The sequence below is a fragment of the Notothenia rossii genome (assembly GCF_949606895.1).
Source record: "Notothenia rossii genome assembly, chromosome: 6".
Classification (NCBI taxonomy): Eukaryota; Metazoa; Chordata; class Actinopteri; order Perciformes; family Nototheniidae; genus Notothenia; species Notothenia rossii.
Window position 1 is genome coordinate 16,067,253 of NC_136909.1, and position 14,836 is coordinate 16,082,088.

Below are 14,836 nucleotides of genomic sequence, written 5' to 3' on the forward strand. Positions count from 1 at the left end.
AACAAAAGGTAGCCAGGAGAGCATTACGGGTAGATGACCGCACTGCCTTTCCCTGGCACAGAGGCAGCCCTTTTGTTGACAGCACACAGTGGTGGAGAAAGTATTCAGAAATGGCCCTTAAAGATTAGCAGTACATATACTCTGTAACAAGTACAAGTATTTTATGCAAAAGCATTAGGATCAAAATGTACCAAAACTAAAAGTAGTCGTTTTGTAGAATGGCCTATTAAAGAACCATGTATTAAATGATTCTGTTATAAGTGATGCATTAATGTGTTCATCACCTTGTGTTTAAATTGGTAAAGACAGGGTTTATTTGAATTAATATATATATATATATATACTGCCTGGTATATTAACCTTTAATTATAGATAATAATGTATTATTTGATGTACATGTTTTATTAATATTCCACATCTGCAAAGTATCTGGTAACTAAATCAAATGAAGGTATTAGAGCTACACTACACCCTTTTCCTCCACAATGAAGTGCAGTAGAAGTATAAAATAAAAAAGTAAAAATTCTCCATTACAAATACCTCCAATGTTTACTAAAGTATAGTACTTGAAGTGTACTTAAATGTACTAAATTACGTTCTGGCAATGACAGCACACATATGACCTTCTGGCTCACAAACAACTAAATAACGTCCTACGTCAGCATGCTTTGAGCCTTTTCTTTTATTCATCTATTTGCAGACTAATCTCCATAAAATAAACCCTCAGTTTCTTTCAGTAGCTGCAGGTTCTGCTTGTGACCCAGTTACTTCAATTCACTCTTTTTACACTGTGGAGATCTGCAAAATGAATCAAATCCAGACTTCTGAGTTGAGATTGGTTCTTTTATTGGCAGTGAGTGTTTGGCATGAGACAAGAACACACAGGCTACAAGAAGAGTTTGACACACGGGAACATAAAATACTAAACAAAGTGGACAGTGCTTTCCATCATTCAAATTTCACATTCGATTTGAAAGTTCTCTGCATTTACTGATCTATTTCATGTTTTATTGTGTAATCCCATCAGCCACGTCCCTTTTTTTGTTTGCTCTGCAAGCTTACAGCTGGAGGTCAGTTTCATATTAAGAGTCATTATTATAATTACAGAGTCAGACAAAAGACGAAACACTAAAACAACGACACAAATAATTACATCAGTAATCAGACATTTTACTGTTACACACACATATAACACACACTTAAACATTTATTATATATCTGGTGATTTTTCTATGATCATTCTAACAATCAATAGCCATTTGGTCATCATTTCACCCTTAAAAGAGGTTTTGCGTTCAGCTTCGTACATACAAACAATGCACACAGAGGTTATGCTATGGAGAAACAGAAATATAAAGAAAAAAGTATCCTTAAAGTGCTTTCAGTCAGTCTAACTTCATCATTATGCGCTACTGTAGACGGACTATAACCGATATTTAACAGTCATGCTTGTGTCTCATAAGAAACGCAGAGCCACTGAAGTACGGTGTCAATAAATGGAAATGACTACATATTTGAAGAGACAAACGGCAGTAGGACCAACAGCACTGCTCAAACGAGCTGGCCCACATAAACACTTGGCTGTGGTGTCATAAACGCACTGAAAACACTGTGGTGATAGCTACATCAGCTCAGTGAGACCAATATCAGCATTTAGGCTAGTATAAAAACAAGCAGTGACAGCTATCCTACCTGTTGTCTTCTAAGATTGCTTTGTTCACCAAAAGTGCACAAAAATAGCCCGTGTAAACACAAGAGAACCATGTTTTGTGCCCTCATTTACATCTACACAAGGGCTGCGTGGGTATTCACAAGTGGACATTTGGAAAGGGGGGGAATACGCGAAAAGTCTTGACATAGCAGTTTTGCTGGCGTCACGTGACGGGTCGTCGGCTGTATAGTCTGTTGAACTTGTGTCATAGCTTTTGTTGAGAGATTAACAGAGAACACACAATGTGGAGCTAGGCTCTGCCTGCCAGAGATAGCCTCAGTCCTGGTAGAGAACCCACAGGGACCCTCTGTTTCCAAACTAACTCCAGCTCCACTTTTAGCCACCGCCGGGATGCTGCTCATCCATACAACCAACTGAACTAAATCTCCTTGGGATTGGCTCCTCACTATCAGGGAGAGAACGAGAGAAAGAGAGAGGGAGAGAGAGGGAGAGAGAGGGAGAGAGAGAGAGAGAGCACCGTTTCATTAACTCTTCCAGCCCCCCTCCAATGAAACCGCACCTCGTTCCCAAGAGCACCATCCACCAACACAGTAAGTCCACCGTCGTCACTTTCTTCTTGTGTGCGTTAAGTCAGAGATGGTTAGGGATAGCTTGGTAGCTGTGTCGGGACGAGAAGTTCACAATGTGGGCACATGTCGCCCTCGTGCCTCGAAGGGTGACAGGGCTCGTGGTGTGAGGGCAAGAGGGCAAAGGAGGTAACAGAGTGCTGTGGGACGCATTTCGACCCCCGTTGAAAGAGCCTCGAAGTGGGAAAGCCCGATCACCTCTCACAGTAGTGGATGGTGAAGTCTTTGGAGAGCTGCTTTTCCCCTAAACTCCACTGCTCCAGCTCAAATTTGTCATCCTCGTCTTCCACTTCCACTTCCACCTCCTCCTCCTCCTCCTCCTCCTCCTCCTCGTAGTGGCTGGGCTCCTCGATGGAGGTCTCCAGGTGGTAGCAGTAGGGTTGCCCCTCTGTGTACTCGTAGATAGTCGGAAGGCTGCTCTTGAGGCTGCAGCGCCGACGCAACGCCACCAGCAGCGGCTGCGGCATGGTGAAAATGTCCACGTTGTTGCCGAGGTCGATCCAGGCCAGGCTGGAGAACATCTTGGGGTCTTTGAGCATCTCTGTGAGGTCTTTGAGGATGACCAGGGTGAGGCGGTTACCGTTCAGAGCCAGGGTGCTGAGTTTGGGCAGCACGGCGAGCAGAGGCAGGAGAATCTTCAGGTTGTCGTCCTGGAGGTCGGTGAAGCTGATGTCCACAGCCACCACGCTGTCTCGGTTGTTTTGGAGGTAGAACAAGACCTGGCGGACGTCGCGGGTGGACAGGGGGATGCCTGACAGGTCGACGCAGTCCCCGGAGAGCTTTTTCTGCAGGGTTGTCTTGAGACTGTTAGTGACAAAGAAGAGAAAGATAGTTGGATTACTTAGATGGAAATACAGAAACTAGTTTAAGAATTGGCTGGAGGGTGAAAGGATGTAACTGGGGAACAAGGCCCTGGTTTGATGTTGTGTTTCCTGTGCTGTATAAAGGAGGGGTGACAGGGCTGGCATGGAGCGGAAGGCTGCCGTAGAGACTCCAGCATGGGGATTTACTTGTGTAAACAGAAGAGCCAAAACATCCGAATGAGCCAACAGCTTGAGCCCAAAACTCTGACGGCCGGGAGCACAGAGCTCCGTACAGCACAGGGCCAGGACAGAGTGCTGCTTTAAAGATAAACTATGATGTGATTTAGAGAAAGATAAAACTTGAATTGAAGTTACTTGTCCCGTTTATTTATAAGACTGGAAAGGAACGTTTTGGAAATGAGTGCTTAGGATTATGCTTTTATCTCCAGCAAAGAAGCCATGGTTGCTATAATGCATTTTTGAAAGCTACTGAGAAAAACCTGAAGAAAACATTTGGTGAAATTTGGGGGGAAATATGTTTTGTTTGTATCTGAAGTGCAGATGCAAGAAGTATTTCCCTAATATAGTGTTTGAACGCTTTTTCTCTTGCTTGCTTGAAATATGTTGTTTTCCAGGTGCAATTGTTACTAAAACCTTTAAAGGGCAAAGGTTTCTCCTACAAGGCTGTTCTCTTTTATTTCAGATGACTTTATTGTCCACTAGATTTGCATATCATTGAAATGTGTCTTTGGTTCTGCATTTGAGACAACACACACATGAAACACAACAACACACGACAAGTATGCATCCTAAAATAACTTTGCGTGACCAAGTTGCATTAATAAATGTGCTGAGTGTATTGTTTTTTCCGCTGGCATGTCGGCCCATCAACATCAAGTACAGTGCCTGAACTTTAAACAATTAATACATACATTTTCAATTAAAATAAGGGGTGGTGTTGGTTTCAACCTGTTTTCAATCTGTTTGTTTTGGATCTCACATCACACAACTTTGAAACCACAAAGCTCTTCAGGATATCGTGTAATACAAGCAGGACTTGAGGCTCAATGTGAACACAATTGATACCTTTCTGTAGTTATCTCTTCACATTGCTGCTGAAAGGATGTGTGCATTATTTACACACTTCTTTGCCCTTTTGTTTCCAGTCAGCCACTCTCCTGTCCCCGAGAGAATGCAATATGTCTAACTTGAGCTGTTTCTGAAGAGGCCCGTAACACTGACTCAGTGTCAGAATGAATTATAACATCCTACGGCGCCCAGTGACTTACTCTGACATTCATCTCGGCGCGTGGCACTTGTCATGTTTTAGAGTGTTTTTTGGTACTGAAAATGGATGTGCCCTGAGCGGCATTTACTGCTTCATTTGAGAAGTAGTTGATGGGTTGATGAGAAGAGGCTTTGGAGCATTAGTCATTTGCAAAACAGGGAAAAAAACCGAGTATAAAACCCACTCATGAAGCCAGACAATGAGGGAGTCTAATCATCGGTTGAGCACAAACTCTATGAGATCAAGTCATTTATCTGCCGTATCTTTTCAAAGTCTTGTGAGCCCCAGTCCTCCCACTCTCTATTGTCTGCCCTCTTTATATAACAAATCCCTCATTTTTTACAGAGTAACAAAAGTCCTAATGGCCGCTGAGGCTCCTCTGCAGGTGTGAATAGGTTTTGATCACACAACTCCTTCCTTTGTCAGACAGACTCAGCCATTGGAGCTCAGGTAAAAATGGATGTCTGAGTCGTCCTCTCCGGAAGCCTCTTTCATCCTTCCTCCAGATCAATGTGACAGAAAACAAAGCTGTCGCTGATAACTTCCAGCAGACAGCTTTCTGTCGTCTCCATGCCCTCGAGAACACTGTCACTAGGGTTCAGTTTAAATGACAGAACTTGTTTGGAGGTAAGCGATTAAAAGAGATTAAAAAAGCAATCATTCAGAGGTGTGCTTTTTTCCTCGACTAGGAACAAATCACTTTCGTCGCATGTTGCCTAGGAGATGTCCAAAGCAGCAGGCAGAAAGAAATAATCCCTATATGCACCACAGTATTGAATCGATGCATTTCCTTTGTTTTTTAAACAAACCTAACCTTTTCCAGCTTATAAAAAATACAAATAAATAATTGAAGCTAGCCTTAGTCCAAAAATGGCTCCAATGTTAGTCAATGTTGGTGGTTCATCAATTTACATGCACAATCAAGTCTAATATATAACAATTAAGTATCTGTTAAGTAATCAATTAAATTGACATTGTATAAAGAAGCCTTCTGTTAATTACCACTTAAAGAGTGATGAAGCACAGTGTGTCCCTCGTCTTCACATGTGGCTCATCAGTCTCCGTGTGTCATTGATTTAATATAATGAGGCAGCATTCGAATTCAGTCTGCGTAAATGGAAACGCTGTTCATATTTATTAACATTAATATTCATGTCTGGAGGGTTAGCTGATGCTATAACTGAGATGAGGTGAATTGCTATTTATAAAAAGGAGAACATAATGTTTCAAATCTGTTTAGAATCAGAATACCTTTATTAGTCCCACAGAGGAAAGATGTGCAGCGTCACAGCAGGAAAGAGCCACAGACAGCTTAGTGTTGCATATCTTAAATGCGTTAAAAAAAATACTAAGTTATAATATAATAAACAATATGCTAAAAAAAATAAAAGATAAAAACATAAAAATAAAAACATAAGTACATGTTAACAAGAGGCATCTGTTAAAAAAAAAACATTTTATTTGAACTTTGAAGTATTTCACACGAGTTCATTTTCTCCTCGCTCTCCCTCTGGCTATTTTTGAATTGCTCTTCCGTTTTGTTTTCTGCAGAGTCATATACAGTTTGGCTTTGTTCTATAATTCATACCGGCCCCCTGATGGCTGAAACTGCACAGAGAGACACAAGATGAGCAGCCGAATCACATCTGCTCACTGACATTTCATTTATATTTTCAATTCTGATGCGTTATATTCACAAGACGATAAAGGAGCAGGCACACACAGACACACACTATGGCATTGTCCTTCACGGTGCGGGAATCCAACCTCACAGCTAACAGTCCATATCAATAAAAGCATATCCTGCACAAAGATACTACCCCCCAATTCTTTTAGTTTGATGGATGTTTTGGTCAAAACCCAAGCTGAGGAGATGCTTTGCCCTTTCCGTATCTTATTGTGTATTTTCCTGGCATACTGAAGCTGAATCACTCAGTAATAATGACTGATGGGTCCCATGGCAATCTTTAACAGGTATACTATGCTACAATGCACAATGTAAGGTTTCATGGTGAATATGAGATCAGGTGTAAAAACAGAAATGTTATGATGCTGGCAATGAAGATAAGAGATTTGAAAACTATAAAGCCAGCGGCAGCAGAATGGTAGTTTCTGTTCTTTCTGAGAATTAAGGTAACAAAAGAACAGAGTGAATGAGAGGTCAAACAAGGCTGATGGAACAGGAAGATTGCGGTGTGAAAATTGAAAGAAAAAGGTCACTAAAGTGTTTTACGCTCACACAAAATTACCCGTAAGGTTGGAGCGCCTTTGCAGCATTTTTCAGGTCACTGCTTCTATCAAGCTGGTGGTCAAGATCTTATTAAATGGGGGAAAAAAGGAAGAAAAACATTTCTAGCAAAAGCAAAATAAACTAGTTAGATAGATTAAAAGGATTATTGCGATTCAGACAATAATTCAGTGTGGCATTTCAGTCAGAAATGTGTGTACACCAATTGGACAGACCGGTGTGCAGGGCTAATGCTGGATAATGAAGGGATGAACAATCCGGTGGCATTAAAATGGACTGAGCCCTCTCTGTTTCCCCTGGGTACAGAGAGACCTCTCAGAGGTGAGATTGCTGCATTTTTGCACAGATGAGGGCAGTTTGCCTGCAGCTGAACAAAGAAGCAAGTTAAAGAGAAGGAAAATCCACCCTTAAACAATGTCTATAACGTTCCTTCATTTTGAATTTGGACACTTTTATTCTTATTTGATGAGGGACTATATCATAATATTGGGAAATACACTTAACTTATCTAATGCAGAAAGTTAGATGAAAAGATGGATGCTACTCTCATGTCTATGAAGCCAGGAGAAATGTAGCTTAGCTTAGCATATCAAATGGTTACAGAGGGGAAATGCTAGCTCTGGCTGATTGAAAATATTTTACATGAGATATAATATTTCCGATTTAAAGAGCTTTAGATTGTGGTACCTTTGGACAGAGCAAGGCTAATTTCTCCTGTATTCCTTTTAAGATAGACTAGCCCACAGCAGGCTTTCCCTTCATATTCACATAGAACCATGAGATTGGGATTGATCCTATTTTACATGTGACATTAAACAACCCCCAAAGTCATTAGTCTACACTACAGTAAGTGAGCTCAACACATGTTTTTAATATCAACTTGCAAACTGTGTATGCAGAACATATTTGTGCCAGAATTTAAATAATTACCTATAAAAGACAATACAAAAAAGTATCTTGAGAAATTGAGTTGTCTATCCAAAGAAAGTGTCAGCCTGCCCTTGTCTCATGTCTTTGTATCTGACAGGCATTTGTGTGTGAACACTGCAGCAGACGAAGCTGTCGGGCTCACAGCATCTACTGTGTTAATATTCTGTTTTAAGGGTGGATTTTTGTTTCAATGATTCATGTTGCTTCTGCTGTCTCAGTTAGTGTCAGACAGTCTCTCTCTCTCTGCAGCTTTAGGAAAACACCATGACTAAGTAAAGACGCTCCTTTTCTAGGAATTTAACGTTCAAATGTTTCTGCACATTTTTCGGAGATACTGTCAGTTAAATCTTGTGTATTTCCTTTTCTGGGGCGCATTAAACATCCACGAGCACAACAAAGCCCTGCCTGTGCAGCTCCACGGTGAAGGGTCTGATCCTTCGAATACGTCTTTTCCCTTTCCTCTGATACTGCGTGTTGATACCTCTGACTGACTCATAATGAACCTGTCTCATCTCACTGTGTTCCCATTGTCGCCGTCTCGATGCTGGGGTTATTTTCACCATCGGAAAATGAATTCATTATTTGCAGAGTCTAGCCAGCTGTTGAATAAGCAATTACATGAGCAAGAATGACTGTAGGGCTTATGAAGAGGATTACTAATAAACACCTGAGCACACAAAAAAGATCCTATTTGTACACAAGCCAATTCTCTATTCATCATTTACACATAAAAAGCAATTCAGTCTTTCATCAAGACGATGTATTATAACATTATTACATCCCTGCTTTTTTTCGGCGAGCAGATGGACTGATTTGTAGCTGTGCCGCTTTTGGAGAGGGAGAAGGCAGTAGAAAACGCTAACACGGACCTCGGCACTTAAAAGAGAAAGATGATTGACAGCTGTGGTTACTACGGAGTTCCCATCAGGTCAGCCTGTGGCCAGCGCCGTCCTAGCTCAATGTCAGCTACAAAGATGGAAACCTCTACAGCCCTGCTCTCTGTAGTACGGAGCTGCAGATTTATTACAGACTGGACTTCAGGACAGAAGGGCTTACCAGGCCTGGGATTTCCGTCTGGACATGGTCTGCCTCAGCCACTTTGAGTGCGGGGTCAGGTGGTAGATCAGCTGTCTGCAAATCTTATCTGAAGACTTTATGGTGTCTGCATCCTGTAGCACAGAGCAGAGAGGTCATATTAATAATGACAAGCAGGACCAAAAGTAGTGACGCAGCAGATTTTATAACAGATGTTCTGCCTGTGTGTTCCAAGAGAAATTATCATCTCACATTATCTTGGCTTTAAGTTTCCTACATCTTATAACATTTACCAACCTTATCAACAGTGTAGGATATTTGTTAGCATTTGTGATACGTTGAGCTACTCCTGAACAAAACACAATTAGGCTGCTTAGCTGGAGCAAGAAAAATCTAATCACATGCAGTGTGCATCGGTGGGGGAAAAGACACAGGAAGTGCACAGGAGAGGTGAGATGCAACGCAGTCACCGGGAAACACTTTCAATTTCAGTTTATTAGCCATGTTGTGGCTGCTGGGGGCCATGAGCTTCATTTAAAAAGAATCAAGTATTCACGGATGAGCTATGACTTCCTTCCGTACAACCCAGCATATTTATTTAGTTAAAGCTATTTCATTTGATTCCTTTTCCTTATGTAAATATAGCAAATATTAAGTAGCAAATCCATTTCAATGAGGTTTTAGATCTCAAGACATACAGTAGTTACATGAAATTGCATTGAAAGACAATGTAACCACTATGCAAATCTATGATTCATATTAAAAACCACTTTTCCTATTTCTACAGCTCATAAGAAGCACATGTCTTAAGGATTTCTTTCATCCGTCTGTTGAAACTTGAGTCGATGACATCCTCAGATTGGATTTCCATTGATCTTGAGAACTTAGTACTTAACAAAAGGAAACCATTATTGGATTATGTTTTAGGAGAATGCTTTTGCAGAATACTAACATCAAACTGGATCTCAGTGGATATTCGCTGCATGGTTCAAAGAAAGGAGGAGTAAAGCAAGCTCACCTTCTTAGGACATTGCATCTCTCGAGCCAGGCTGAGCAGCAGCTCGTGTGAGATGGGGTCCACCAGGTTGAGGAAGGCCGCATTTTTGTATAAGATGTCGTTGAGTGAGGTGCCTTCCAAACCAAGATCCTAGCAAAGCAGACAAGATGGGATGTATCACAATCACACCAAAATGGAATTGTAAACAAAAACATTGTGCCATAATTTCAATCAGCTATCTAAACATGTGACTTTCGACCTGAGGGAAAAAAATGCATTAGTATTGGAAGCAGGGCACAGCTGTGTCAAGGGCAATGTGAAGTGGAAATGGAAAGATAAAAGAAGTGTTTTGTTTTAAATATTCATTACAAACGAGAGGAGATTTCTCATCTACTGAAGGAAAGTGAGATCTGGAGGGCGTCACAGGAAAAGCTGTGTTTTGGCACAACATCTTGGCACTAAGCCACACGTTTCCAGGCATGCCACAGCACGTACAGTCTGCAGAAACACACAACTCCTTGAAAACCTTGTAGATTTTGGTTATTTGTGATATCAGCTCCAGAAATATGCCTGACTTACTATGAGATGAGGATATCCTTGTATACAAGCCATCAAGAAGAAACATCTAAAATACATGAAATTCAGTACCGTATGTTATTTTTTAACACAAATATATTTCTCTAAACACATCCCATTTATTTTTCTTGGTTTATAATCCTTTTTACTTCATAGGAATATGGCATTGGCACAATTTGATGTAAGATGTTGAGTGAATGTGATTATATCTGCAAAGAGGTCAAAAGAGACAGCGATCATCATCATGTAAGCTTACTCATAATTACGAGGAATCCAAAAGGCTATGGAATAATAAATAGAAATCACAACAGCTGGAATACAAAATAAATTTCAGATGACCTTTTAAATGCGGTGAGACAACTGTGTGTACTGAAATGCAAAAACACACTTCATCAACACATCCACCATCCAGGTCTTACGAGGGAATCTATATGCGGAGCTCTTGTGCAGCCGTGCACCTTTAATGAGAGAAGTAAGCCACATACTGTGTGCACACACCTGCACACGCACGCACACATTTCCTTGCTCTCCGACACAATCGGCATTGATTGTAATAGACAGTTTGAGTGGGAGGCTGGCAGCTTCACATTACTGGCTCCCCTCTTAACAAGGGCAACCGTAAACACAGACGGAACCCAAGCTGCTTCTGCCCTTCTGAAAAACAAGGTTTAAAAATGTCTCCCCTCTGAGTTTAGACACGATCAATTGTAATGTGCAAGTGCAGCGGGAAGCCATGAATCCTCATATCTGCAGCAGACCTCAGATCTTTTTCACATCTAGAGCGGGGCTCACTGTTACACTCACCAATTAAATCTGCCACAAACTCCTTTTGAATTCACAGAAGAAAATCTTTCAGATATCTGCCTACAATGTTGCAAGTATATATAAAGGCTTATATAATGAAAGTGTAGCTCATTTAGAGCACATATCCCCTGTGACATGGCTGTTATGAAGCCTATAGGCCGACCAGGTTATCTCCTCGTCTTGACTAAGGACGTTCCACTCTCTCTTGTGTCATGGCTTCACAGTAATTAACGCTGGATTTGCTGACAGCTGAAAGAAAGAGGGGGCCTTGAGGGTAGGCAAACTAATTAGATTTCCAAGGCTGCTGCTACATCTTCCATGCACCTACACATTGTTTTTAATGATATCCCACAGCAGGTGAGAAAAGCCTTTGAAAACAGGCCTTTGATTGAGATGTAACATCCTTTATTCAGGAGCTGGACTTAACATATTCCTGGTCATAACAACAACAATGCCTGCTTGTTAGTATTGTCACGGCCAAGTGAAGACTGCATCTTATTTACTGCAACAAAAGCTTTTTGAAAAACAATAAAAACAGCTTTGTTGTTTTTGGTATATGGGGTGTATATGTTTTCATCAGCTAACAAGCAAACATAAATCGTTAGTAATCCTTGGTTTACAGGTTATCACATCACCAAAGAGGTGTGCACAACACAGACTTCAATAAAGCGGTGTACATTTTCATTTCTCTGACCTTTTTTTTATAGAGTTAATAAAACCTTTTGGGGAAGAATAATATTGTGTATCCTGAAACACAGGACTCCAGGGCTCACATTGTTAATGCTTGAGCACAGGCCATTACAGAGAGACACATTAGGAGCGGAGAGGGATGGAGGGGGCAGGTCTCTCTAATGGGAGCCGGAGAAACAGCCTGAGGGGAGGCGAGACTGTCCGTATTCCATGAAATATGGACATATGTAGGGAGGCTTGTGAAGAGGAGGGGGATGGTTACATTTGTGTGTGTAGAATCTATATCCATATATTACCATAACCCATCCAAAGAAAAGGACATTTGGAATAATGTAATGACACTGTGTGACCATTTCCTCTTTTATAGTGTTAGTAGTTCTGTCAAATGAAATGTCAACACGGAGCACGTCCACACCATAGACTGGTCCACACACAGTGAGAGTGTGTGGTGAGTCAGAGCTGTCTGAAAACAAACGTGTCACTGGTTCAATGCTCTGCCAGTGGCCTACTTTCTATACAGAAATGCTTCTGTCCATTAAGTGGACGAAGTACAGTACAGTAGGCTCACCTGGAGGTGGGGTGAGGTTTTAGGTCAGATGTCAAGGGTTCAGAGGGGGTTAAGCGTGGCACTACAAGATTCAGAGGAAATCACGACAGTGCATTCAAAACACACAAGCAGCTCCTGCTTGTTCTCCATATGTTGCTCTGGCCTCTGGGATGTTTTCAGAATGTATGGCTGTGTGCGCATCAAAGCAGGCTGAAAGCAGTAGTGCAGAATGTAAACAGGTCTGACTTTCCTGCACTCAGGCCAGGCTACGTGCAGTTTCCACTTACCTTCCTCAGTAATTTGAGCACGTCAGTTGCCTGCTCTATCCTGCGGTCACGGAGCAGCTTCTGGATCTCTTTGATCCACGCCACACGCCTGATGTACGGGCTGTGGTTTGTCCTCCGCAGCATCCCGGGCAGTTTGTCTGATTTCAGCATCAGTGCAAACAGAAAGTCCCCCCCGCCGCCTCGGCTGACCCTGTCGCTCTCTCCGGTGCTTTCCTGAAGCTTGCGTCTCTTTTTGGAGAAATTCTCATTGTCCAGGCTGCTCTGCCTGCTCAGTCTGGAACCCATGGTGTTGTTGTCGCTACAGATGCAGGCGGTGTGTGTCGCAGCTCAGACGATATTACAAAGAGGATAAACCCATGATCAGCCTCTGTGTTTGGATGGTAGAGAACAGCGTCGTGTTGTCTGGCGCTGCGTAGCTGTCTGGATCCGGTGCAAACACTATCCCTCGACAGTCTAATTGATCACTTCTCTCCCATGCAACCGCTACACAATTTTTTTATTTTTTACCTCCACCGCGGGCTATCAGGCTCAGATGCTGAGGATGCTCCGGTGTCTTCATCCTCCGGCCGTGCCTGCTTCACACTGCTGTTTAGATTTCAGTAACGTGGAGCTTCCGACCAATCGCATCATCTGGTGCCCACTACACTACGAGTCTCTCCTCCACAGGGCCGGCCCTAGACCTTTGGGAGCCCTAAGCGAGCTTTGGCTCGTGGGACACCCTCACTCTAGCGCGTTACTCACTACACACAACACGGGACCAACTTTTGTCTTATGATGTTAGCATAAGCACACATATTGTATAAATAAGCATGTAAACACCGTGGACCTAACCTCCTCTAGGGGGGTCCGGGGGCATGTTCCTCCGGGAAGAATTGTTTTTAAATATTGAAGTTAAAATCATCAATCTGGTGCACTTTGAGAACAAAATTAAGAGATCTATGGATACATCTTTCAACACCCATATGAAACAGAACTGTAACATATTTTTCTTTATGGATATTTTACAAATCACTCCCCTTTTAAACTGTATTCTTGTTTTGTCATATAGTATTTCATAACTGTTTTTCATGTATTCTCTCTGGCTGTCCATCTCATAATGTTCACATAGAAACTAGCTGTCAATAGGAATATCATTCAGAAGAATTATAATTTAATGAAAAAATCTGTCACAAAAAGAGGTTGCAGATTTAAATTCAGGTGTTGTTAACAGCCACATTTAATGCTGCAAATACGTTCAAACATGCTGTCGACACGTAAAGCAGTGGCAACTATGCCACCATTTCAGCTGACCTTTTCTCAGAAATACTGTCACATAACATCCATACATTTCAGTGCTAGGTTGATGCTAAGCTAACTATGAAACACTTTAACTGACAGGACTCAGGATCAAGTGTACTGTAAGGTAGTTGTTTATGCCATTGCGGTGCATACACTTAACTTTCACACTGTGCCCTTCTGCATCCATGATTAAACCTGGGTATGCTTCATTGTCGTAATTAACGACGCACCACTCTCCAATGTGATTCACCTCAATCATTGCTGGTCTCCTAGGGTTATCTGATGCCTTTCCACTTGCTGGGGACTCATCAGATGAAACAGGAACATCAGCTAGAGTGACCTCTTGAAGTTTAAAGCAGGGGCAGTCCAATACACCTTCCTCCCTTTTACACAAGCATGAAATGTCTCTGTATTTCATCTGGCCGGGTGTCAGACTGATAGCTTGGTGGATTCTTAGAGTGCCTTTTACCGCAGCTATTGCAGGTACCTATAGTGAGAGGGGGGGAGGGAATCAAACATTAATACACTTTATTTAACCACAACACATGAAAGGATCAGATTTGACAAAGCTAGTCTGTAATCTGGACGGGAGAGGGGGGACAGGGACCTGAAACCGAGGGAGAAGGACTATGGGGTGAATTGGATAGCGGACTATAGCTTTTATCTGAGTCTTTGATTCAATATCCCTCTCTGGGACGAAGAACAACTCAACAGATGTGTCCAGGATTTTCAGCTTGTCATACAGTACAGGCTCTGGGCATCAGGGATGTCTCCTGCTGACCTCTTGAGGGCCACACCAACACCGTCTGGTGCCCCCTTCCCATGACTAGCCTCAAAGAAATTCCACGTTATTTATTTGAAGCCATACTTGTATGGTTCAGTTGAGAGGTAGAAGAAATGTCCCTTTTGTCGATACTGCGTTGCAGGCCCATCGCTGAAAAAATGAAGTCTGCTGACTTGAGGGTGTCGTTCTCTCACTACCTTCAGAATTGGATCAAGGTGGGCCCAGATGGCCACAGGGTCGTGTCTTCTGGAGGGTGATATGGAGCAGAAGG

General features: G+C 42.1%; 1 protein-coding gene across 1 annotated transcript; it reads right to left on the reverse strand.

Annotated features, from left to right (window-relative positions):
• Positions 1 to 833: 833 nt before the first annotated feature.
• lrrc75ba (leucine rich repeat containing 75Ba) lies at positions 834 to 13,142 on the reverse strand. Its single transcript, XM_079688084.1, has 4 exons — positions 12,504 to 13,142; positions 9,621 to 9,749; positions 8,624 to 8,736; positions 834 to 3,102 (listed from the first exon to the last, which is right to left on the reverse strand). The coding sequence occupies exons 1-4, from the start codon at positions 12,786 to 12,788 to the stop codon at positions 2,493 to 2,495; spliced, it is 1,137 nt and encodes a 378-aa protein (XP_079544210.1). The 5' UTR covers positions 12,789 to 13,142; the 3' UTR covers positions 834 to 2,492.
• Positions 13,143 to 14,836: the final 1,694 nt, after the last annotated feature.

Coding starts and splice junctions, on each gene's coding strand:
- lrrc75ba (XM_079688084.1), bottom strand. CDS start 12,788: ATGGGTTCCAGACTGAGCAGGCAGAGCAGCCTGGACAATGAGAATTTC. Junction 9,750..12,503: donor TGCTCAAATTACTGAGGAAG/GTAAGTGGAAAC, acceptor CTGCTTTGCTAG/GATCTTGGTTTGGAAGGCAC. Junction 3,103..8,623: donor AGACGGAAATCCCAGGCCTG/GTAAGCCCTTCT, acceptor TGTCACTAACAG/TCTCAAGACAACCCTGCAGA.